The following is a 25,690-nucleotide window of genomic DNA, read 5'->3' on the forward strand; positions in this document are numbered from 1 at the left end:
ATTTTAAATTAGGCCTTCTTAAATGCATCCTAAAAAATTAGAGTATCAACAAAACCCCTTTATTTTCATTGTTTAGTAATAAAACTGGTTAATAATTTCAAGTATTTATCATTTTTCATTAACGTAAGTATAACTTGCTGTCGATGAAAACCCACATTTGATTTCTTTGAAACACTGTAAAAACGTGAAATATTAGAAACTCTATATTCAGTTAATTTACTCAACACACCCTGAATAGTCTGTCAGATAAAACCACTTATTTAAATGAACAAAACGGAGAGTATAGGCTTGACAGGAGGCAAACACTTTTCATGAGGAGGTCCGGAAACAAAAGGCTGTTGTGGAAGCAGCTGGTTGTTCACACAGTGCTGTGCTCTAACACATTACTAGACAAATGTAGTGGGGAAAGTTGCCAAAGCTGTTGAAGCACATGTGTAGCTTCCAAAGTCGCAACAAACAGGTGATGGACTTTACATCCTTGATGGCTGAATTTATTTCCTATTATACAAATATTTTTTGTTATCGATGTTATATTAGGATAATCTTGAAGTGTTTTGATCCATATTTGCATTAATAGGCATCAAGGGGTCAAGCTATAGTCAGATGTGCCTGTTTTGGGGTTGACCTGTGTGGGTGCGGTGGGTATTTCAGTTGCCTGGGCCCCTGGAGGGTCCTAGAGAGGAGCAGGAAGTTCATGGCGCAGGTGTGTCTTGTAGTTACCTTGAAGTTAATTGAAAAAGAACTTACCATTGTTGTGCATATAGTAAGTGTATTGTGAAGTATTCATAAGGCTAATGTAAGTTGCGCACACTTATGATGTATGGTTGTACAGTGCTAGTACACTGAACTCTAGTCACTATTTCACTCTACAGGCTCATTGTGTGGTCTATGACCTTTATGTTTCGTGCTGGACACAGTCATTAACAAACACATTTAGGTTTCAAACTCTTTTTGAATCAGAGATGGCATTGGAGACTAAAAACATCCAGTATTTTGTTATAACTCTGTGGTCCCAAGTCATCTTTACAACTGAAAGCAAATGTTTTAATTAAAGTGAAAATTTAAGGTAGAAAAGAAACGAAGATCTGGCTACGTTATTTCAACCATAGTTTTCCCGATCAATGGTGGTTTGTATCATGTCGTGTTGCATGTTGCTAGTGTTGTCCTCTGTCTTTTATGACAGACAACATAGCACTCCCATCTTTTAGGGCACCCCCCTGGCCGTAGACCGGTACAAGTACTGTCCGTGAGACAGTTGGTACTGGGCTGCAGAGAAACAAAAACAACCACAATCACAATCTGATTGTAAAGGAAGTTTTATTTTGGAAAACTACTGGATTCTCCACTACCACATCTGTCTCATCCCTGATGCTTGTCAAGTCACCCAGTCACATGTCGAAAACACTTCAACTACTTTCTTAAAGCTGCTTCGCTGACTGCTAAACTGAAATCCCAAAGCTAGCAAAGTTTTTTTTTTTTCTTTTTTTTTTTTTTACTTGTCCTGTCCAACAGCTGGGCAGACAGATGAGAGCTGAGGGCCTCTTGTGTTGGACATATTTTACTTTAACAATAGGGGTTATTAATCTCCAGACAAACCAAAGGTATGTCTGAATAAACCCCTTTTGTAATTGAGGCCAAACTTTATTAATTTCAATCATGTTTGAAAATCTTTGGTGTTGAACCGGACGGAAAAGGAACGAAGGGAAGAGGAGAGAGGGATGTTAGAGAGAGAGAGGGGGGGGGGGGGGTGATAGTGAGAGGGGGGGGGGTAAGACCATGAAGCAGCATAGAGCAGACAGGTTTACTGGTTGTTATTCATTACGGTAAGGTTCAAATGTAGTACAAAAAGGGCGGGGCCTGTTCACACACACACTCAAATGTTATCAACACACCTGCTAGCTGCAAAAATGTCCACATGTCAACATGTACACAAAACAGATAGTGTTCACACACGCATACCTATGCCTTTAAACCAACTAGTGTGAAATCTTTTATTCATTCAATCATGCAAACTGTTAGTGCAAAGGTGAGCTAACACCTGTGCTCATGTGAGTGTTTATGTTCTTCTAAAAAGGATGGTGGAATGTGAAAAGAAGGAGGAGGAGCGCCCAGCCACCCCCATACCCAGACCCCCGCCGCAGCAGTAGCGGCAGCCGGAACCCCCCAACGCCACACGGCAGCAGGCAGGGGACAACCGCCCCCCGGGCGACCAAATCCGCCACCCAGGCCAGGACCAGCAGGACCGCCGCGAGGCCCCCAGAGCCAGAGAGCAGGGAAGCACAGGGAAAAGAGAGCGCCGCCCCAGCCCAACCAGGATAGCAGCCCCCCGCCGCGCCGGAAGAGCCCAACGCAGGGCCCCACCCGAGAAGGGCACCCAAAGCCCCAGACGAGCACCCCATCACCACCCAGGATTTCCGGGCATCCCCCCGCCCCAACCCCAGGTACGAGCCAGGACCCCCCAAGGGAGACCCACTCTGCACTCCAGGCAGCCACCCACCCGGCCCACGGTGGGTCCAGGGAGGAGCAAGGCAGGGGCCAGCCACCCCCACCCCGTCAAAGCTAACAAAGTTAACAAACGACAAACATATTGGAAATGTGTTTATGCAGTAAAGAACTAGTGAGGAAACAGAGGAAAACCCTTTGATATTTTAAAACAAAAAAAAGCTGCATTTAACTGACAAAAACCAGGAGTCTTTACTCTAAATATGGATGTATTGCAGCAGTTGTTCCCAGACATGGAAATAATACTGCATAACATTTAGCAAACTTGTATCAAATGTTACAAAGATGCTCCTAATAAAGATGCTCAAACAGTGAGTTCAGGTTTGTAATTATTTTTTGAGGACCATTTTTTGTAACCTTTTTTCGTTCTTATTTTTTGCTTTTGGATTTTTGCTTTTGTTTTTATCTGTCACACCTATACAACTAGGGTGAGACTAAAGTTGTCAAGCAATTTCTTTAGCTTTTACTTTGACAGTTGTGCATTAAGAAAAAAACTCTATAACATTGGAATGGTTCCTACACTAAGGATGAAGATAATAGAGACGACAGATTTAATTGGATGAACAAAAATTGTGTCAAATATGGAAATGAGAAGGAGATTTTAAAACACACCCCATCCCAGCCTTCCCAGCAGTAGTGCAGGAAAAGAGGACGAACTAGGGAAACAGATTCTTTTTCATCGTTCATCTTGACCATGCAAAAAGGTTTTTAAAATCTTTGTTTCTCATCAAAACGAAGATGTTTGCTGGAATTTCTGCAACCATTTTCCTCTTTTATTTTCCAGACTGATTCTGCAGAGACCTCCAACATAGACACAGAGTTTGCCATTAATGGGAACAAAATGATCAGCTACATACATCCCTGCTATAATTTACAAAATGGCACGTATGTATTTACAAGTAACCCCTCTTTTGCCTGTGTCTTGTTGTATATTCTCCTTGGCTCGCTCTCTATTGTCACATCATGTGGAAACCTGCTTGTAATCACATCTGTCATTTATTTCAAACAGCTCCACACTCCCACTAACTACCTCATCCTTTCTCTAGCCGTTGCTGACCTGCTGGTTGGAGTTCTAGTCTTTCCTTTCAGTATGGCCGTCACTGTAAGCTCATGTATGTATCATGAGGACCTTTTCTGCAAAATCCGTGACAGCTTTGACATCACTCTGTGCACAGCTTCCATTCTGAACCTGTGCTGCATTTCCCTAGAAAGATACTATGCTGTGTGTCAGCCTTTGACATACAGAACAAGTATCACAGCTCAGGTAACTGCCATCATGATCCTGGTGAGCTGGGGCATCTCTGTGTTTATTGGGATCACCATTACAGTTGCTGGATTCAGTCAAGGTTCATGTGAGGAGAACTGTTCAAGTGAAGTTGTGGTGGCTAACACTCTAGGACCAGTTTTCTCGTTTTACCTTCCTGCAATCATAATGCTATGCATTTACTTTAAGATTTTGCTCGTAGCACAAAAACAGGTGAACAGCATCAAGAACGCCAGCAGCTCAAAGAGCGGAGCAGAAGTTAGTAAGATGGAGCGAAAGGCCACAAAAACTCTGGCTATTGTCATGGGAGTGTTTCTTTTATGTCTTACTCCTTATTTTATTTGTGTTGTTTTTCAGCCTTTGTTTGTCACCCCTCCCCAGATCCCTGTGATTGAAACACTAAACTGGCTCACACTTTCAAACTCAATGCTGAACCCTTTAATCTATGCCTTCTTCTACAGCTGGTTCAGGTCAGCTTTCAGAATCATAATGTCTGGAAAAATCTTTCAAAGATACTCAGCAAACACACAGCTCATGATGAACCTTTTTGAAAATTTTAATAACTGATGTTTTTAGGACTAACATGACAACAAAGGACGGTTTACATTTCTTTTTGTACTTTCTAAAAATCTACGGGGGGTGGGGGGGTGGGGGGGGTCAAGCTTTCAGATAACAAACAGAAGTTCTTTTACAGTCATAAATACTTTTATAAGCACTGCTACTGTCATTAATACCTTTATAAATACTGCTACTGTCCTAAATACTGTTATAAATTCTGCTACTATTATAAGTACTTTCATAAATACTGTTTTAAGTACTTCTTCAGTAATAAATGGTGTCATAGATGCTGTTACTTTAAAAAAAACTTGCATAAATACTTATGTTGTCATAAATATTGTTTGAAATACTGCTACTGTCATCAGAACTTTCATAAATGCCACTGCTGTTAAGAACACTCTGATAATAAATAGCATATATACTATTATAAATATTGTGATGAATACTTTAAAGACCCCCTCCAAGGAACTTGGAGTGGGTAAAGAACATCAACTTTGTAGCATTTTTCTCATAATGGACGACATATAAATGAATTTGAAATTTAAGATAATAAATAGCTATGATATCCCAAGGTAGTGACATAAGATGTGTATGGTATCTAACACCATACACATATTCAGGTTATTTTTATTGAACTGAAGTGAAACTGAACTAAAAGATTTTTGTGTGGTTCCACTTAAAAAAGGTTTGCAATGCAATAGCGCCATTCAGTGCAGCTTTCTTTTCTTCTTTTTAAATATTTTAATCATAATCAAGGTTTTGTGATAAAGTTCTGGTTAAGAGGAAAAACAAAAATAATGCATTAACATCTCCTTAATATGCTACAACCTTAAGCCACAGAAGGCCAAGTGACATTTTTTTTTAAAGAATTTGGCCAGAAAAAACTTTGCAATTTTAATGATTTGATCTTTATAATGATTCAAGCCATTGAATTCTTTCTTTTTTTATGAAAAAAAAATGATGAAAAAAATAATTCTTACTACTTAGTATGTTAGAAACATCTTCATCTTGCATGGGTGGGTTTTCTCTGGACACTGGGGCTTACTCCCACTGTCCAAAAACATCCTTCATAGGTTAAAAATTGGTTACTCTAAATTGCCCCAAGGTGTACACGTGAGTGTGTGGGCTTGCAACAGACTGGAGACCTGCTGAAGTCTCCAGAGGTCAGGTTCCGTTGATGGATAGCTAATATCTTATGTATGAATGAGGAAGAGAGAATTAAATTTTCTCTATCCAGTATCTGTCATACTTTTAACCATATATTTTTGGGGGGATCTGTGCTTAATCAGAAGATGTTTAAACAAAATGAAAAACAAGAAAATCACAGACACAACAACTTGAACATTATGTGCCAGATGTGATTTTATTACATTGTGAAAACTGGACCATCGTTTTTTGTTAAGTGTAAAGTTGTAATACTCAATAAAATACTGAAAACACAACATAGTTACAAGTTTTATTGCGTATATTTAAAGGACACCTCAACAGAATAGCAAGCACTAAGCAGCCTAGGGACCTGAAGTCTCAGCTGTCATTTACACCTTCAGTGGTGGAGCTCTCAGTCGTCTTGTTGCATCAGAAAAGAAACAGTGTCATATGTTTAAGTTTAGAGTTAGGAAAAAAAAGCGGGGAAAAAGTTAAGAAAACTCTATGAACCAGAATGTTTCTCTAAAGTAGTGCTTTCAGTTGGACGTGTTTTTGCAATTTCCTTGATTACATCATTAAATACTTCGGGTCCTTTGCCTGGTCCCTCCTGCATTATGTTAATAGCATAAAGCATTGTTTCACGGCTAAAGAGGAGATAAAAGGAGAACCGTGAAGCAGTGCTTACCCAAGACACCCTCTCAACTGTCCATCATCTTCACTGGTTTGCTTGGATAGTGGAGTAGTTTTGGAAGAAAGAATCGGGATTGCTTCAAACACTACAACATATTTTATGTCTTTAGTCAGAAGTATAAAACTACATTCACACCGCCTTCGGCAGCATGTGTTTAACCGGTACATGCACATCTATGGGGCTTTCAATTACCTTATTCAGCCTCTAGTAACAATACGCATGGCCATTGAACGTGTGTTACAAGGCAAACCAGGTAAACTTGACTGATCAGGGACTCGGACTTGGTAGTGATGTACATATGGTGTCCGATTTAATTCACAGAAGTGTAAACCATTTGAAAATTGATCATAAAGGAGAAATGAATAATTGCATTTTGTTCCAGCCGGAATTATATGAAATAAAGTCTTTCATGTATCAGAATGGAGCTGTGAAACAAAAAACCTGGTGCAAGATTTGCAGGATTTGAACCGGTGATGGACATGCGCTAATACACTAGATAAAGAAAAATAAGTCCCACTCTGCATGTCCAGTTTGAACACCCTGAGCCAAATGCACGTTCAAGAACACACTTCATGTGTCCGTAGCTTTACACTCACTGTGATGACTTGAGGATACATTCATCTGGCGACCAAGTGGTAATTCCACATGTTAATGTTTCTGTACCAAACTGCTCGAACTGTGTCGGTCTTGAACCCCAGTTATTTTAGGTACTTTAGAACTTTGGACACCTCTTACTCATATGGGCAGTATTCTTCCTTCAGAATCAGCAGATCTATCCTCACCATACAAAGACATTTAAATTACAACATGCAGTGAGATGTGTTGTCAAACTAAAGGAGCAGTTGTGATGGCATCCAAACAAGTGTTTCTTTGGCAATGAGAATTATTTGTGATCACAACTCATACAGTATGGCCTAGAGCTGACAACAGAGAGGTGGGAGTACGTTAGTGCTGCATTAAAGCACACCAACTAGAAATTAGTTGTATTATTTGCTCACAGGTTGAGTATAGAATATTATTATAGGATGGTTAGAAGGGAATATCATTAACCTTGGTGGTGGGGCAAGACCACTGGCAACCAAAAATATTTCATTTCCCATTTCCAAGTGAAATGAATGAAATATGCACTATGGTGCCCCTACTATCATGTCAACTTGCTGCTCTAATGACAATATTATGTGCTCTCTGTGTAGAAAATGAAGAAAAGAGCGTACATGGGAAGGGGTAGGAAATCCACTTGCAACTACAGATGATGTGAGTAGATGATCCCACTCTGAGAGGAAAAGCAGATAGAGGAGTTGGGGAGAGGATTGGACTCACCTCTTATGATTCCATGCCACACATAACACAACCTGCTTCTTCTACATAAATAACTGAATGAATACATGGTTTTTCATTCATAAATTTAACATATGCTACTTTATAGGGTTAACCAAATTACTTAAAATTGTTAAAATAAAAACCAAAAATCCCCATTTGTATCAAAGGCTACGTTCACACTGCAGGCTGAAACGAACCAATTCCGATTTTTTTTTTGCCCCTATGCGACCTGTATCTGATCTTTTTATGTCAGTCTGAACGACACAGATCCGATCTTTTCAAATGCGAGCCAGGTCACTTGGGTATGTGGTCCTGAATCCGATACGTATCCGATCTTTTGAAATGCGACCGCTGTCTGAACGGCTAGGCCACATGAATCCGACCCGTACATCATTGATACCCTACAAACGTCATCATTCTGCGTTGAAGTAGGCGGAAACGAGAACCTAAACATCAACCATGGCGAACAATGCTGCTGAGACCAGTCAGTTGAAGGGAAGTATGGTCACCGATTGGATCAATATATGGGGTGACAGCTCTATTCAGGCCAAACTCGAGGGCTCTTATCGCAACCGAGCGGTTTTTGAAAAAATTTCCAGGGAAATGGCTGAGCGTAGTGGTGAACCTTTCCCCCGATGACTTTTTTTCCCCTTCCGACCGTGGTCATCGCGGGGGACTGAAGGCGGATCCTCCTTCGGGGTTCACTTCCGCGTTCGGACCCTCATATTCTCGAGAGCGGGTTAATAAAGAGTCCATAGCATTTAATCTGGGGGAAACCTTCTTCTATTACCGTTCTCCCTCCTCCTTAACGCAACATGAATGCGCCCCCCACTGCCCCCCTCATTCCCTGCCTCGCTGCACGCGCTCTCTCCTCTCTCTTACACACACACACACACACACACACACACGGGCGGCCCCAGCACAGAAACATCCTCATTCCACAACAGTGGGTACAGACAATCCCGGATCCAATGCCATCTTAAAATGAGTAGATTGTCATTGTGCTGGCTCCTTCGTGAAAATAAATTTAATAATCCAAAAAGAGCTCCATTGGAAACGTTAGCTACTGCAGCAAACAAAGAGTCCCGTCGTTCACCGTTGAGTACTCTTCTGCGCATGCGGGTCACTTCTGGGTCATTTCACGGTCACACAGGAGATCACAAAAGTTCGCATTTAATTGGAAATGTGAACGGCCTTGCAAAAAAATATCGGATTTTTTCAAAAAATCGGAATTGAGCATTAAGCCCTGCAGTGTGAACTTAGCCAAAGTGAATTCTACATAATCTCGTTCATTTAGGCCAGGGGTCGGGAACCTTTTTGGCCAAGAGAGCCATAAACGCCACATATTTTTAAATGTAATTTCGAAAGAGCCATACAATAATGTAGTGTCCTTTTCCCACACGGAGACTTAACCTCTTTTAAGGTTCTTTATTCTGGTTAATGCAGGCTGTAACAAATGCCGTAAATTAATTCAGCAGCTCCTGAATCTCTCCCGCCGAGACGAGAGCGCTTCTCCCAACTTTATATTCCCCCCTCCCGCTCCAGCCCTCCCATTTCCCTTATTCGGCCCATAGCTGAACCCCATTGGTCCAAATTAACTAACAACAGGCTGAGCGACAGAACTAAGAGCCAATCAGATCTCTGCTTGATGCATTCAAGGAACTCCAGAACTTTTAACGCGGCCCAACAGCCAAGTTAAACTCAGTCCGCTACAATATGTTTAAAACTAAATATTCAAGTGAATGTGTGCATTTGATATAATTTCAACACTTTTAAAGTACAATAAGTCTGTGGATTATTTTTAATAACATTGTTATGCTGTTGCTAATAAATGATGAGTATTTCTCGTGGTAGTTTTGTTGATGGTCTAGTCTGGTTGATACGTGGTGAGTTTCTGCTTCGTTCAGGCGTTGAGACTTTAAACGTGATCATAGGTCTGAATGTTCTGTAAATGTGAGACAGACTGATCACATGCAGACGCGGAGCCAAACACACACACTCACACGCTGCAGTGAGTGACGGGCAGCAGGTTTTATGTTTTTACAATCCCTGCGCGGTTCACCTTACTGACCGAGCCCACAACTCCACCCTCACCCTCTGCTTTCTCCCTCTCAGTCACATCCCGTCCCCGCTACTGCGCGCTCTTTCTCAGAGACGGGGGCGCGCAATTTTAGGCACGGCAATTCACAGGTTTCCGGCTGGTACAAACTCTGTGAAATAATAGATAATAGTAAAGTGATAATGCTGGCGCAGATCCTTCTCTCCAAGCACCGCTACTACTGTGCGCCTCTGCCATCGCATCGCGCCCGAGAAGGACTGGTCTAATGAAAAAGAAAAAATTAAAAATGTGTCTGCGAGCCACATGTGACCATCAAAAGAGCCATATATGGCTCGCGAGCCATAGGTTCCCGACCCCTGATTTAGGCTATGAGTGTTTGACAGAAAAGTCTATTACAGGTTGTAAGGTTGTGGATAATAGAAAAATGAACAAAGGAAGCTCCAGGTGCCCAGTTTAAAAAGAGAAGAAGAAGAAGAAGAATACTCCAAAGATAATGGTCTGCAGGCAACGTCCGAATGTAATACTCGCTTGGCGCCATGTGACAAAATTTGGCAAATGCTCCTCAAAATTTTGCAAGCCAAATGGCTAATAAAGGTTTGCACCTAAGTAGGCCAGTCTTTCAAATATGTTATTGGTGGATTTCATCCATGCTCCTCTGCTTTTCAGGTGCAATTTACACAATCTGTTTTCTTTTTATTCATTTTTATGTGGTACTTAAGCACACATTAAGAGGAGAATACGTCAGTTAGTTTCCATTGACATCCATTCATGAAGCTAAAGGAAATTTCATTAAATCCATGAACTCATGTCAGTGAATTAAAGTTAGTTTTGCGTTCGGCTCAAGAAAAACAAACAAAAAACTAAAAAAATTTATAAATTTCACCAGAAGCCAGCCATCCTAAAAAAATAACACAAAGCAATGCGTGTTAATTGTGAACTGACTAACATACTATACCTTAATTGTGAATTCAACTATAGAGGTACATTTTACTTATACAATTGATGAAGTAATAAATAATATATTGTGTTTGTATATATATCCAGGCTTTGGGTTATTAGGGGTGGGGCTTGGCTTGAATTTGGGCATTTGAATCACCATTTGCCGTTCTATTTAACTTTAAATGATCACAAAGGAAATCTAGACGAAACAAAACTAATGTTGGTTAACTTTCTTCACTTTCCATTTAGGACATGGGCTCATTTTTAAAAGTGGAGATATTGTGGTACACCTGTGATAAACTAAGAAATGGTAAAGTGCGGGAGACTACAGTTTACCCTGATAAATCATCCAAAAACAGCTAAAGCAGCTATAAAAACAACAATGTTAAACATAAATGGTCATTTGTGTGCTTATCTCTCCTACATTTGGAATGTAAACACTCTACACAAAATTTTGGAAAAAGGTAAACCAAGTTAAATCCAAGGGGTATATTGTGTTGCTGCACATGTGTGTGCTATTGCTAGGTGTTTATTTGCACACTAAATTGGATGATGAAAGACTGTGTGGACCATGGAAACAGCAACAATTTATAAATGCAGATCTGCAGCACCATGGCACACAGCACTGAATCCAGAGGTCAGTGCTTTTGTCTAGGAAATCTGTATTTTCTCAGGTAAGTACATTGGTAAATTTTAAATGCTGAATTTTACAAATAATACAGATAAAAACATTTTTTTTTCTTTTTTTCTTCTTTTTATATTTCAGGTTGATTCCACAGAAATGACCAGCTCAGACAGGAAGGACAATTTTATTGGTTTATATGTTCTCAGCTACATACATCCCTGCTATAATTTACAAAATAGCACGTATAAATTTACGAGTAACCCCTCTTTTGCCTGTGTCTTGTTGTATATTCTCCTTGGCTCGCTCTCTATTGTCACATCATGTGGAAATCTGCTTGTAATCACATCTGTCATTTATTTCAAACAGCTCCACACTCCCACTAACTACCTCATCCTTTCTCTAGCCGTTGCTGATCTGCTGGTTGGAGTTCTAGTCTTTCCTGTCAGTATGGCCGTCACTGTAAGCTCATGTATGTATCATGAGGACCTTTTCTGCAAAATCCGTGACAGCTTTGACATCACTCTGTGCACAGCTTCCATTCTGAACCTATGCTGCATTTCCATAGACAGATACTATGCTGTGTGTCAGCCTTTGACGTACAGAACAAGTATCACAGCTCAGGTAACTGCCATCATGATCCTGGTGAGCTGGGGCATCTCTGTGTTTATTGGGATCACCATTACAGTTGCTGGATTCAGTCAAGGCTCATGTGAGGAGAACTGTTCAAGTGAAGTTGTGGTGGCTAACACTCTAGGACCAGTTTTCTCGTTTTACCTTCCTGCAATCATAATGCTCTGCATTTACTTTAAGATTTTGCTCGTAGCACAAAAACAGGTGAACAGCATCCAGAACACCAGCAGCTCAAAGAGTGGAGCAGAAGTTAGTAAGATGGAGCGAAAGGCCACAAAAACTCTGGCTATTGTCATGGGAGTGTTTCTTTTATGTCTTACTCCTTATTTTATTTGTGTTGTTTTTCAGCCTTTGTTTGTCACCCCTCCCCAGATCCCTGTGATTGAAACACTAAACTGGGTCGCACTGTTAAACTCAATGCTGAACCCTTTAATCTATGCCTTCTTCTACAGCTGGTTCAGGTCAGCTTTCAGAATCATAATGTCTGGAAAAATCTTTCAAAGTTACTCAGCTAGTGGACAATTATTCTGAAATTGTTAATGGTGCTCTTCTTACCATTTGGAATTTCAAATTAAAAGTGACATTTTTATTCATTGCTGTTTGAATTAGATGTTGACACATGAAAAGAGTAAAGAGGGGTGACACGATACAGCAAATAGAATTAACAAATCATCCACCTTGTATAAGAAGGAAATATTAACTTTGTTATTATGTTTTGAGGATTTTTTTCTTCTTTTTTTAAGGAATATCCACCAGACTGACAATTAGTTCAGTTATGGTAGCTCTTATATACAGTACATTACTGTATCTGTAATGATTCTACAATCAACAAAATTCCAACTCATTACTCATTTGTAAGATTCTTACCATTTTGTTTGCATCTAATTGCTGTGATATGATTCAATCTGCAAAACATGCTATTAAAAGAAAGTTTACTCACTGATCCATCTGTGCTGAAGTGAAAATTATTCACTGAAACAAAAGGGTCGAACATTTTTTAAATTGATTTCATTAATTCAAATTGAGTGCATGTTTATAGCCAATCTCTGTTCTAATGAAACAATGAGTGCAAAATCTCAGCACATTTCATTTTTTCATATCTATGAATATTTAGGGTTACAAGCACTGAGTTTTCAAGCAACTCAAGGACTGCCTCCTTACTTTGACCTCCACCAGTAAACCTACAAAGCCAACTGATCCATGAGGAAAACTGTTGCACATAGAAATCACCCACTTGGAAAAACACAAAGAGCTAAATCAGGAGGATCTTTGTGGACTTCAGCTCAACGTTTGACACATTCATCATGTTGTTCACAAAGATGCCTAAAACAAGGGTGCCCAAATCCTGCCATTTAAGGTCCTTATTTGCTGAACACACCTCATCCAGGTAATGTGGCAGGGTTTCTGGAAAACTAGCAGGAGGCCAGCCCTCAAGGCCAGGATTGGAGCACTTTTTCCCACCAGCTCTGACCTTAATGGGCAGTTTGCAAGCATACAGTAAACAAGTAATAAAGGCTGGCTTCAAAATGTTTCAATGCAAACCATTTGGACGTGTTACTAACATGGAGTTGCAGTGATCCAGACTAGTCGTAACAAATGCAGGGATGAGTTATTCAGCATCACTTTTAGATAATATAATTTAATCTTAGCTATATTGCTCAGGTGAAGAAATGTAGTTTTGCCATCCGTAAATAATAAATCCTGGTCTAATTAAACCCTTAGGTTTCTAACTGTGGAATTGGATGCTTTTTTACGCCATCCCGGGAGACTATCTGATCAGACAGAGCATCTCTGAAGTATTTTGGACCTAGTATAATGACCTCAGTTTTTTCTGGGTTTAAGAGAAGGTAATTATTGTCCTCCAGGTCTGTATGTCTCTGATGTAGACATTCAGTTTCTCTATATAGTAATTCTGGTCAGGTTTAATGGGTATATACAAAAGCAAATCATCTGCATGACAGTGATAATTAATTCTGTTTTTCCTCATTATGTTTCCTAAGGGCAGCATGTATGTAAAGCATAAACAGGATGGGTTCTAGAACCGAGCCCTGGAGGACTCCGTAGCTAACTTAAGCGCAGTGAGAGGACTGTCCATTTACATTGACAAACTGGTACCTATCAGAAAAATAGGATTCAAACCACTGGAGGGCAGATCCTGCAATCCCTATGTCATGCTCTAATCTTTGGAGTAAAATACTATGGTTGACAGTGTCAAAGGCTGTTCTAAGGTCTAACATGACCAGAATAGAGAGTAATCCCTTTTCTGAGGCCAATAACAAGTCATTAGAGACTCAACCTAGTGCAGTTTCAGTTGCTAAAGTGGGGTCTAAACCCTGACTGAAAGTCTTCAAAGTGGCTCTTGTCCCTTAGGTGGCGGTAAAGGTGCTTAAGTACAACTCTTTCTAGGATTTTTTAAATAATAGCGAGATATTAATGCTGATATTAATTTTGGTCTATAGTTGGCCAAGTTGCTAGGATCTAAACTGGGCTTTTTTTAGAAGAGGTTTAACAACTGCAAAGTTAAAAGACTGTGGCACGTAACCCATTTCCAGAGAGGTATTTATTAATGTCAATATTCATTACTAGGGGGAAGGTTTCTGTATTAATGCAGGAAGAGAGAGTTTTACATCTCAATCCTTTAGAAAGAGTTGCACATGTGCAATTTTGTTTACTTTCTATTCTTTATTCATATAGAAGATTCCTTAAATTGTTTTTTATAATAATATTAGGAAAAATATGCAGTATATCCCCGCTTTCTTCCAAAAAGTCTATATCAAACATCATTAAGATGCATAAGTGTTTTCTAACCCTATTTGGTATATAAGTTTATTTATAGCCACAGGCAATTTTGATAAAATATTTTGAAACCAAATTTGAGTCTAGCACCAGCAGGCTTTTATTACTTCCTAAATTCTAGGGGTTGTTTTTGTTTACGTTTTTTTTTTTTTATTTTATTTTTTTTTTTTATTACTTGTCCTGTCCAACAGCTAGGCAAACAGATGAGAGCTGAGGGTCTCTTGTGTTGGACATATTTTATTTTAACAAGAGGGGTTATTCATCTTCAGACTAACCAAAGGTATGTCTGAATAAACCCCTTTTGTAATTGAGGCCAAACTTTATTAATTTCAATCATGTTTGAAAATCTTTGGTGTTGGACCGGACGGAAAAGGAAAGAGGGGAAGAAGAGAGAGGGACGTTAGAGAGAGGGGGGGGGTAGGAGGGTGATAATAGGAGGGGAAGGGGGGTAAGACCATGAAGCAGCATAGAGCAGACAGGTTTACTGGTTGTTTATCATTACGGTACGGTTCAAATGTAGTACAAAAAGGGCGGGGCCTGTTCACACACACTCAAATATTATCAACACACCTGCTAGCTGCAAAAATGTCCACATGTCAACATGCACACAAAACAGATAGTGTTCACGAACGCATACCTATGCCTTTAAACCAACTAGTGTGAAATCTTTCATTCATTCAATCATGCAAACTATTAGTGCAAAGGTGAGCTAACACCAGTGCTCAAGTGAGTGTTTATGTTCTTCTAAAATGGATGGTGGAATGTGAAAAGAAGGAGGAGGAGCGCCCAGCCACCCCCACACCCAGACCCCCGCCGCAGCAGCAGCGGCAGCCGGAATTCCCCCAACGCCATACGGGAACAGGCAGGGAACAACCGCCCCCCGGGCGACCAAGACCGCCACCCAGGCCAGGGCCAGCAGGACCGCCGCGAGGCCCCCAGAGCATTTCTATCTTGATGGATGACATATATAAAAGAATTTAAGATTTAACATAATAAATAATTATAATATCCCAAGGTAGTGACATGAGATGTGTATGGTATCTAACACCATACACATATTCAGTTTGTTTTCATTGAACTGAAGTGAAACTGAACTAATAGATTTGGGTGTGGTTCCACTTAAAAAAAGGTTAATAATGCAGTGGCACCATTAGTGCAGTTTTTTCTACTTTTTAAACATTTTAATTGTAATCAAGCTTTTGGGATAAACAAAAATAGTGCATTAGCATCTCCTCAATATGCTATAACCCTAAGCCACAGAAGGTCAGGTCTAAGGGTATCTAGTGATTCAGCTGTGGAAGGACTGAATAAAATAAACCCAAAAAGGTTGGCCAGAAAAACCTTTACAATAAGAATGATTTGATTTTTTTTTATAATGATTCGAGTTATTTTTGTTCACCTTGCAATTGTCAGCTTTTCTTTGTTTTGTTTTTTGAAGAGATAACTTATTTTCTTTAGTAGTTATACAAGTAAAAATCTTAATGTTGGGAACATTACTTACTACTACTGTAAATTATATTGTGGTATCTTATACAAGGACTGCATCGTGATGTAGTTGGTTCAAATCCTGGCTGGAATCCTCTGTGTGGAGTTGCCATGCTCTCCTCTTGCATTTGTGGGTTTTCTCGGGACACTCTTGCTTACTCCCACTGTCCAAAACTATGCTTCATAGGTTAAAAATTGGTTACTCTAAATTGCACGTGAGTGTGTGGGCTTGCAACAGACTGGAAACCTGTTGAAGTCTCCAGAGGTCAGATTCCGTTGATGGATAGATAATATCTTATGTATGAATGAGGAAGAGAGAATTACATTTTTCTTTACCCAGTATCTGTCATACTTTTAACCATAATTATTTTGGGGATCTGTGCTTAATCAGAAGGTTTATTAAACAAAAGGAAAAACAAAAAAGTCAGACACAAAAACTTCAACATTACATGTCAGATATGATTTTATTACGTTGTGAAAACTGGACCATCATCTTTGTATTATGCAGTACACTAGTTTTTGTTAAGTGTAAAGTTGTAATACTCAATAAAATACTGAAAACACTACACAATTGCAAGTTTTATTGCATATATTTAAAGGACACCTCAACAGAATAGCAAGCACTAAGCAGCCTAGGGACCTGAAGTCTCAGCCTTCATTTACACCTTCAGTGGTGGAGCTTTTAGTCGTCTTGTTGCATCAGAAAAGAAACAGTGTGATATGTTTAATTCTAGAGTTAGGAATATGTTTTTAAAAGCTAGAAAAAAGTTAAGAAAACTGTATGAACCAGAATGTTTCTCTAAAGTAGTGCTTTCAGTTGGACGTGTTTTTGCAATTTCCTTAATCACATAAATAAATAGGCCTGGTCCCCCCTGCATTATGTTAATAGCATAAAGCATTGTTTCACGACTAAAGAGGAGATAAAAGGAGAACAGTGAAGCAGTGCTTACCCAAAAAACCCTCTCAACTGTCCATCACCTTCACTGGGTCTATTGGATAGTGGAGTAGTTCTGGAAGAAAGAATGGGGATTGCTTCAAACGCTACAACATATTTCATGTCTTAGTCAGAAGTATAAAACTAAATTCCCACCGCCTTCGGCAGCATGAGTTGAACCGAACGCTTTTATGAAAAGGGTTAACTTTGACTTATTAGCTAAAGGCTCTACCTGCAACTGTGCTTTTACAAATGGCAAACCACAAGCAGTCCTGCATTTTGTGATCAAAGTATTCTGTTTGGGTGGTAAGGCACTATGAGGTCTTTGATATACGATGGGGTGATACCATGTAAGGCCTTATAGGTTTGCAGGAGGATTTTTAAACTTAATTCTAGATTCAGCTGGGAGCCAGTGAAGTGAAGCTAACACAGGAGTGATATGTTCTCTTCTGCTAGTTCCTGCTAACAATCTTGTTGCTGCATTTTGAACAAGCTGAAGACTTCTTAAGGAAATTTTAGGACACGCTGCTAACACAGAGTTACAGTAATCCAGCCTAGATGTAACAAATGCATGGATGAGCTTTTCTGCATCAATTTTACAAGTCTGATCTTAGCTATATTACGCAGGTGAAAAAAATGCAGTTTAACATGCATGAGATATGTCAGCCTTAAATGATAAATCCTGGTGAAATAAGACCCCTTAAATGGGGAACCTTCTGTAGACTTTAAGGTGTGGGTTGCAGAAGTGCAGGACCCCTGCATATTGGGACTGGACTTTCTGCGGGCTGCCAGCTGTGTGCTTGATCTAGGAAAAAGCACGCTGGGGGCCCACAGTTTCAATGGTGCATTCTACGCAGGTACCCGGACAGCAACTGCCAGCTGCTAGAGTGAGAAGATTATATCATTAGTCAGACATAAAACTTTTCTGCTTTTTCACCATCCCCACCCCCCTACTGTTTGTACAACCTCCTGCCTCAACCCGACAGCCTTCTGTTGACAAGTTGGACAGGTTCAATTCAATTCAATTTTATTTGTATAGCCCAAAATCACAACAACAGTCGTCTCGATGGGCTTCGAAGTAAAACATGAACTCAAAAGGATCACGAATTCAAAGAGTTCAATAGGAAAATAATAAAATGAACTAACAAACTGACTAAGCTATACTGGCATCCCTGCCCTTAGACCCCCCTTCGCGGTAAGGAAAAACTCCCAAAAAAAACGGATTCCGGAAAAAACGAAGAAACCTCAGGGGTGCCCACATGAAGGAGGGATCCTCCCCCAGGACGGATAGGCGATTTACCAGAACTCTTAGATTCTCTTATCTAAATCTACAACTCCATATATAAAGTCCAGCAGACGAGCTTCATCCAGCTGTGGTTGGGGGGACAGTCAGGGGCGCAAGTCGAGCCGGAGACAGGAACCACAGCCAGGTGTAGGAGCGGGAGCAGAGACGAGGTACTCGGTCAGGTACAGAGCAGAGACGAGCCAGAGATGAGCCAGAGGCAGGATCCACAGCCAGGTGTGGGAGCGGGAGCAAAGATGGTTGACGGCAATAAGAACGGTGTGGGAACGTAGTTGTGATAACTTAGACCCTGGGCAGAAGGAGGAGCTGTGGCAGGTGTTGTTTGAATTCAAGGACATCTTTGCACTGTCAGAAAAGGGAAGTTGGCTGGACCCACCTGGTCCAACTTAAATCAATACTGGCGATGCAAACCCACCAGAACACACCTCTGCCGCCTTCCATTGGCGCACCAAGTGGCTACTGAGAATGCAATTGATGAGATGCTGAGGGCTGGCATCATTAAGCCTTCTGACAGTCCCTGGGTCTCGGGGGTTGTGATGGTGAACAAAAAAAGAGCTAAAAAATGACTACAGACCGCTGAACAGCGTGACTAGGAAAGACTCATATCCATTACCCCGGATTGATGAGTCTTTGGACTTGGTTCTTCCTGTTTCTTCCCCTTGGACTCGCTGAGGTGCCCCTCAGCCCTGAAGCCAAACCAAATACTGCTTTCTGTTCAGGCAGGGGGCTTTGGCAGTTTCGAGTTTTGCCGTTTGGCATGTGCAACTCTCCTGCCACCTTTGAACGTTTAATGGAGAAGGTGCTTGCTGACACCCCGCGACAGGAATGTATGCTGTATTTGGACAACATTGTGGTCCACGGGAGCTCCTTTGAGACGGTGTTGGGGTCTCTGCGGTGGGTTCTATAAAGAATAGCTGCAGCCAATATGAAGCTCCACCCTGATTAATGTTGCTTTATGAAAAGAGAGCTTGAGTTTCTGGGGCACAGGATTGGTGGAGAGGGCATCAGCACACTTGAAGAGAAAGTGCAAGCAGTGAGAGACTGGCCAACCCCCACCAATCTAAGAGAGCTGAAGAGTTTCATTGGCCTGGTTTCATACTACAGACGATTGGTGTGTGGCTTCTCTTGTATAGCTACCCCCTTGTCCTGCCTACAGAGAAAGACAGGGATTTTACCTGGATATCAGAGTGCGAGCAGGCCTTTGGTGCCAGTGAGAAAGGAATGGGGGCATCACTTAGCCAAGGTAGACCAGAAGGGGAGAGAGTGGTAGCGTACTTCAGTCGTACATTTAAGGACTGTCGAAAAGTTCAGGCCTCTATGGGTGAAGGATGGGGTGCTTCAGAAAGCCTTGAAGGAACCAGCAACAGGGGAAGAGAGGTGGTAGATTGTGGTCCCCAGTTCCTTAAAACAATCTGTTCTAAAATCCTGTCATGGAACTACAGGAGTTGGCCATTTCAGAGTTTCAAAAAACCTTTGACGACTCCGACAAGGGTTTTACTGGGGCAGGTTAAAAAGGGATATAGAAGACTTTTGCCGTCGCTGCGATATCTGTACATACATACGCCAGATCAGTCACACACCCAGCTCCAGCAGCTAGCTGTGGGTGCCCCAATGGAGAGGGTAGCTGTGGACATTATGGGCCCTTTTCCCCGCACAGAGCAAGGCAATCGCTTTGTTCTGGTAGCCATGGACTACTTTACAAAGTGGCCCGAGGCATACGCCATACCAGACCAAGAATCAGAGACCGTAGCTGATGCTTTGATAGCTGAAATGTTTGCCAGATTTGGAACACCAGAAGTCATCCACAGAGACCAGGGCAGAAATTTTGAGTCTGCAGTATTTAGTGCTATATCCAAGCAGCTGGGCATTGAAAAGACTCGGACCACACCTTTGCACCCCCAGAGCTATGGATTAGTTGAACGGTTCAACAAAACTTTGGCAAAACAACTCGCCATCCTCACATCCGAGCACCCACGGGATTGGAACACTCATTTACCGCTTGTTCTTATGGCATACAGGTCCACTGTTGTGCGCTCCTGTTCTGGTGATGTTGGGACGAGAGGTGCGGACACCAGCAAAAATGGCTTTCGGCAAAACCCCGGACATGCACCAGCAGTTCCTCTGCTCTGTACCTGACCGAGTCCTACAGGAGACTCTAGGACCGGACGGACTCTGCACATGCATTTGCTTGCGATCAGCTGCAGAAAGCGGGTGTAAACGACAGAAACAAAACCACGACGTTGATGACCAGAGGAGACAGAGAAAGCAACCAGGCTACCTCAAGGACTTTTTTGCGGTAATATATTTTTTTATTGACTTGTAACGTATTGGTGCGTGCAACAACACCTGGCTAACGCATAACTGGCACCAAGTGGTTAGAGGCTTCATTCAGGTCCTGAGCCCCTCGCGGCCCACAGATTCAGAACAGATTTTACTATTGTGGCCCACTACTGCGCGCACAAAGACCAAGATTGGGGCCGTGGCCCAGTGGTTAAGAATACCTGGTCTAGACTAAACAAAACTAATGTTGGTTAACTTGCTTCACTTTCCATTTAAGACATGAGCCCATTTTTAAAATTGGAAATATCAAGCCCACCTGTGATAAACTAATATATGCTAAAGTGCTGTACACTGTAGTTATAACTAACTCAGTGGTCTTGTGGTAGAGTGTCCACCCTGGAAGGTTGTGAGTTCAAATGCAGGCTGAGTCATACTAAAGACTAAAAATGGGACCCAATGCCTCCCTGCTTGACACACAGCATTATGGGATTGGATTGGGGGGTTAAACCACCAAATGGTTCCCGAGCGCTGCCCAGCCCCTGGGGGAGCTCACCGGGGTCAAATGCGGAGAACAAATTTCACACACCTAGGTGTATGACATACAATGGGAATTTTACCATGATAAATCATCTAAAAACAGCTAAAGCAGCTATAAAAACAACAATGTTAAGCATAAATGGTCATTTGTGTACTTATCTCTCCTACATTTGGAATGTAAACACCCAACACAAAATTTTGGCACAAGGTAATTCAAGTTAAATCCAAAGGGGTATATCCTGTTGCTGCACATGTGTGTTATTGCTAGGTGTTTATTTGGACACTAAATTGGATGATGAAAGACTGTGTGGACCATGGAAACGGCAACAATTTATAAATGCAGATCTGCAGCACCATGGCACACAGCACTGAATCCAGAGGTCAGTGCTTTTGTCTAGGAAATCTGTATTTTCTCAGGTAAGTACATTGGTAAATTTTAAATGCTTTTTAAATGCTTTTTTTTTTTTTAATTTTTTGTAAAAATTCAGTTAAAAAAAAGTTATTTTTCTTTTTTTCCTCTTTTTATATTCCAGGTTGATTCCACAGAAATGACCAGCTCAGACAGGAAGGACAATTTTATTGGTTTATATGTTCTCAGCTACATACATCCCTGCTATAATTTACAAAATAGCACGTATGTATTTACGAGTAGCCCCTCTTTTGCCTGTGTCTTGTTGTATATTCTCCTTGCCTCACTCTCTATTGTCACATCATGTGGAAACCTGCTTGTAATCACATCTGTCATTTATTTCAAACAGCTCCACACTCCCACTAACTACCTCATCCTTTCTCTAGCCGTTGCTGATCTGCTGGTTGGAGTTCTAGTCTTTCCTTTCAGTATGGCTGTCCCTGTAAGCTCATGTATGTATCGCCAGGGGATTTTCTGCAAAATCCGTGACAGCTTTGACATCACTCTGTGCACAGCTTCCATTCTGAACCTATGCTGCATTTCCATTGACAGATACTATGCTGTGTGTCAGCCTTTGACATACAGAACAAGTATCACAGCTCAGGTAACTGCCATCATGATCCTGGTGAGCTGGGGCATCTCTGTGTTTATTGGGATCACCATTATAGTTGTTGGATTTAGTCAAGGCTGGTGTGAGGAGAACTGTTCAATTGATGTTGTGGTGGCTAACTCTTTAGGACCAGTTTTCTCATTTTATCTTCCTGCAATCATAATGCTCTGCATTTACTTTAAGATTTTGCTCGTAGCACAAAAACAGGTGAACAGCATCCAGAACACCAGCAGCTCAAAGAGTGAAGTTAGTAAGATGGAGCGAAAGGCCACAAAAACTCTGGCTATTGTCATGGGAGTGTTTCTTTTATGTTTTACTCCTTGTTTTATTTGTGTTGTTTTTCAGCCTTTGTTTGTCACCCCTCCCCAGATCCCTGTGATTGAAACACTAAACTGGCTCGCACTTTCAAACTCAATGCTGAACCCTTTAATCTATGCCTTCTTCTACAGCTGGTTCAGGTCAGCTTTCAGAATCATAATGTCTGGAAAGATCTTTCAAAGTTACTCAGCTAGTGCACAATTATTCTGAAATTGTTAATGCTTCCTTTCTTACCATTTGGAATTTCAAATTAATATTTACACAGAATTTGCGCTCAGTGTATTTAAACATACATGAACAGTGACAGATGTCTCAGAAGACGTTCGACTGGCCGTTCTGCATGTCAATCAAGTCATTTACTTCTCGGTGAGGATATGGATTCGCAGATGGATTTATTAGAAATACATTTTTATTTTTTTTTATTTTTTATCTTTACTGGCCTGCAATCTACCCTCATGTCCTTGAAGATTGACTGGTGAATTGCGATCGACGTAATGAGCACCCCTGTTCTAACTAATGCAGTTTCAGTGCTGTGGTGTGTTCTGAAGCCTGACTGAAAATAATTAAAGTGGCTATTGTCCTGTAGGTGGCAGTAAAGCTGCTTAACTAAAACTCTTTTCAGGATTTTTGAAATAATGGGGCAATATTAATATTGGTATTAATATTAGTCTATAGTTGGCCAGATTGCTAGAATCTAAACTGGTCTTTTTCTTTTTTGTAGGTATTAATTGTAAATATGGATTCAGTATTTAGGGGGAAGGTTTCTATATTAATCCAGGAAGACATGTTTCTGTCTCTTTCTTTTTTAAAGGGTTTCAAATGTGCAATTTTGTTTAGTTTCTATTAATCCTTTATTCATATAGAAGATCAAATATGTAATAACTTTTTAAAAAAATGGAAACATTTATCCTGTTTGAAAGCCGTTTTCTTGATTTTAGTTTTTAGAATAATATTGGGAAAAATGTCCACTTTCTTCCAAAACGTCTATATCAAACATCATTGAGATACACAAGTATTTTCTACCCTTTTATTATATTAGTTTATTTATAGCCACAGGGAATGTTCTTGATATTTTTCTTGAAACTACTTTTTTAGTCTTATACCAGCAGACTTTTATTACTTCCTAAATTCTATGGGTTGTTTATGTTTACGGCTTTCTTAGGGTTCAGTTGCAAACAAGATTCAAAATTGCAAAAAATAATGGTAAACTTAAAAAACACAACATTATACGTCTTCTTGGCTATTGACCGACCACAGCTGTTTTTGTGTTTGTGGTGACTAACTCTAAAGTGCTTTCAAACATTGCATTACCACTGAGGCAAATTTCCATCTGGTCACCTGGAGTTTACCCCTGAGAGACAGCCCAGGTACCCAAAGGCCCAACAGTCATTTACATCTTCAGTAGTAGAAGCAAAGTAAACAATCATATCAAAGCAGATCTGTACTAAGCACAAAAGATCATATTTAAACAGTAGTTAGTAGTTTAATATTTTTATTTTCACATACATCGTTAAATTATTCAGTTATTTCTGGCTTCACAGTCATCTTAAACAGTTAGAAATCTGTGCATCACCACCTCATTAAGAACACAACAATTCCTTTAAATCTTTTATGTTTACATTGTTTTATCATTTACATTTGTTCATTTACAGTAATGTAGCTTTGATAGAACTTTCACTGAGTTTAACATACCGTATTTATTTACATTATATTATTTTTGCATAAAAGGACAAAAAGGGATTACAAGTCACAAAATTCACAAAAAAATGAATAGTTGTTCTTCAGAGTACAATTGCACAAAATTTCACATTAAAAAAACTATACTGCACTTAATTTAAATTTTTGCGCATCTCATTTAGAATTAAAACAAAACACACATTGCAAATAAGACACATTTTCTTTTTATTGCTGTCAGGATTTATATCATGCTGTATGACTCTGAGGAACCGCTGTTGTTGCCGTTGCTCCTGGGCTGGGAAACCTGGTAAACATCTGGAAACAAAACCAAAACAGTTGAGTAATTGAGATTTATAAAAAGGACAGATTTTGAATGAAAACTGACTTACTTCTTCTTCCACGGAGTCGGGTCACTAATCCACCAAAAGAAGATGTGCCTCCACTTGTGCTCTGAAAGACAAAACATGGCAAACTCAGCTTAAAAAGGTTTGGTTTTTGTATGTAACATAAATAATTATACTGGTGTCAATTTTGTCTAAATCCCGATTGCATTTCAGAACTTTTCCATAATTGACAGTTTTAAGAAATGCTTTTATTTTGAAGGCCTGTTTCAGCTTTCTGTTGCTTCTGCTCTTTTTCTCAATTGCATTGGGAAGCAAGGTAAGCACAGAATGTAGCTTGGGGAAATATGTGATGTAAAACATTCTTCTTGTGTCAGTGTGAAGGTAGTGTTGTAACTAGAAATGTCTGTGTTAACTTTAACTATGTTCTGTGGGAAAGACCTGAGTTTTAAGAAGGATTCAGTAAGAAATGCTAAATGTTCATTGATATAGTGAGAGAGGCTAGCATAGCCTAAAGGCCTGTTTGACTGAGATATTGTTGCCAACTCTTCAGTAAGTGAAGTAGCTATTGTCTGACAGAGAAGTCACAATAGGATGTCATTGCCTAGCTAGCAAGCAATGTATTTGTTTGACCCTTTAAGGAAAAAAAACACACCATTGTGGTAGAGACAAAAATGTGAGTCAAAACCATCATATTTATATTCTGAACTCTACAAATAAAGTACTATTTGGTTTATTGTTGATTTTACTATAAAAATGGGTTATCATTTTTCACTTCAAAACATTACCAGTATGTAAAATTCCTGAGGATTTTGCAGTTTAGTTTGGGTCAAACCAGGTTAATGTTGTTAATCATCCACAGCTGTTTTACTCTTAGTGTATTTAAAGATCCATGCTGATGCAAATGCTTTCTTTTTTGGTGTTTTTAATATGTTCTTGTAGTATTTTTCTCATGATGGACATATCTTAAGATTAAAATTTCATTTGTGAGTATTTATCTACTTATATTGGGGTAAATGAGGAGTAGCCAAAAAAAAAAAGAAAAAATAGAAACAGAAGTGGAAAAACCTTGTAGCATTCTTTTTGAGACAAACAGATCCATGTACTTCTTTATTTTCCTTGTCTGAGCTGACAACCTTTTCAAAACTGTACAGATGGAGAACTCCAATATTGCTCCCCATTTCTTTTACATTACATTGGTGGTGTGAGGGACCGGAAGCTAGTGGGAAGGAGTGTAAACATGGATGATGGAAAGTAGGGGCGGGC

The 25,690-nt window shown here is 40.1% G+C and overlaps 4 protein-coding genes across 6 annotated transcripts in view; 3 read left to right on the top strand and 1 right to left on the bottom strand.

Annotated features, from left to right (window-relative positions):
• The first annotated feature begins 3,343 nt into the window (after positions 1–3,343).
• Positions 3,344–4,333, top strand: LOC101175211 (trace amine-associated receptor 1-like). The gene has a single exon (XM_020714810.1). It carries the CDS (start codon positions 3,344–3,346, stop codon positions 4,331–4,333), a length of 990 nt encoding a protein of 329 aa, XP_020570469.1.
• Positions 4,334–11,237: 6,904 nt separating this feature from the next.
• On the top strand, positions 11,238–12,265 carry LOC101175452 (trace amine-associated receptor 1-like). Its single transcript, XM_011491706.3, has one exon. The coding sequence runs from the start codon at positions 11,261–11,263 to the stop codon at positions 12,263–12,265; it is 1,005 nt and encodes a 334-aa protein (XP_011490008.1). The 5' UTR covers positions 11,238–11,260.
• A 9,282-nt stretch (positions 12,266–21,547) lies between these two features.
• LOC101175700 (trace amine-associated receptor 1-like) lies at positions 21,548–22,616 on the top strand. The gene has a single exon (XM_020714811.2). It carries the CDS (start codon positions 21,618–21,620, stop codon positions 22,614–22,616), a length of 999 nt encoding a protein of 332 aa, XP_020570470.1. The 5' UTR covers positions 21,548–21,617.
• Positions 22,617–23,881: 1,265 nt separating this feature from the next.
• Positions 23,882–25,690, bottom strand: part of LOC101154998 (mucin-3A-like) — a 37,869-nt gene continuing 36,060 nt past the window's right edge. For all 3 annotated transcript variants that reach the window (XM_023952756.1, XM_023952757.1, XM_023952755.1), the window contains 2 exons: positions 24,473–24,533; positions 23,882–24,398 (listed from right to left, as the gene is read on the bottom strand). In XM_023952756.1, the coding sequence (XP_023808524.1) occupies positions 24,325–24,398; positions 24,473–24,533 (135 nt within the window). In that variant the 3' untranslated portion in view covers positions 23,882–24,324. The remainder of the gene's footprint in view (positions 24,399–24,472; positions 24,534–25,690) is intronic.

Source organism: Oryzias latipes, chromosome 24 (genome assembly GCF_002234675.1).
Source record: "Oryzias latipes chromosome 24, ASM223467v1".
NCBI classification, from domain to species: Eukaryota; Metazoa; Chordata; class Actinopteri; order Beloniformes; family Adrianichthyidae; genus Oryzias; species Oryzias latipes.

Bases quoted from the DNA above. Each gene is read 5' to 3' on its own strand.
- LOC101175700 (XM_020714811.2), top strand. From the start codon at position 21,618: ATGACCAGCTCAGACAGGAAGGACAATTTTATTGGTTTATATGTTCTC.
- LOC101175211 (XM_020714810.1), top strand. From the start codon at position 3,344: ATGATCAGCTACATACATCCCTGCTATAATTTACAAAATGGCACGTAT.
- LOC101175452 (XM_011491706.3), top strand. From the start codon at position 11,261: ATGACCAGCTCAGACAGGAAGGACAATTTTATTGGTTTATATGTTCTC.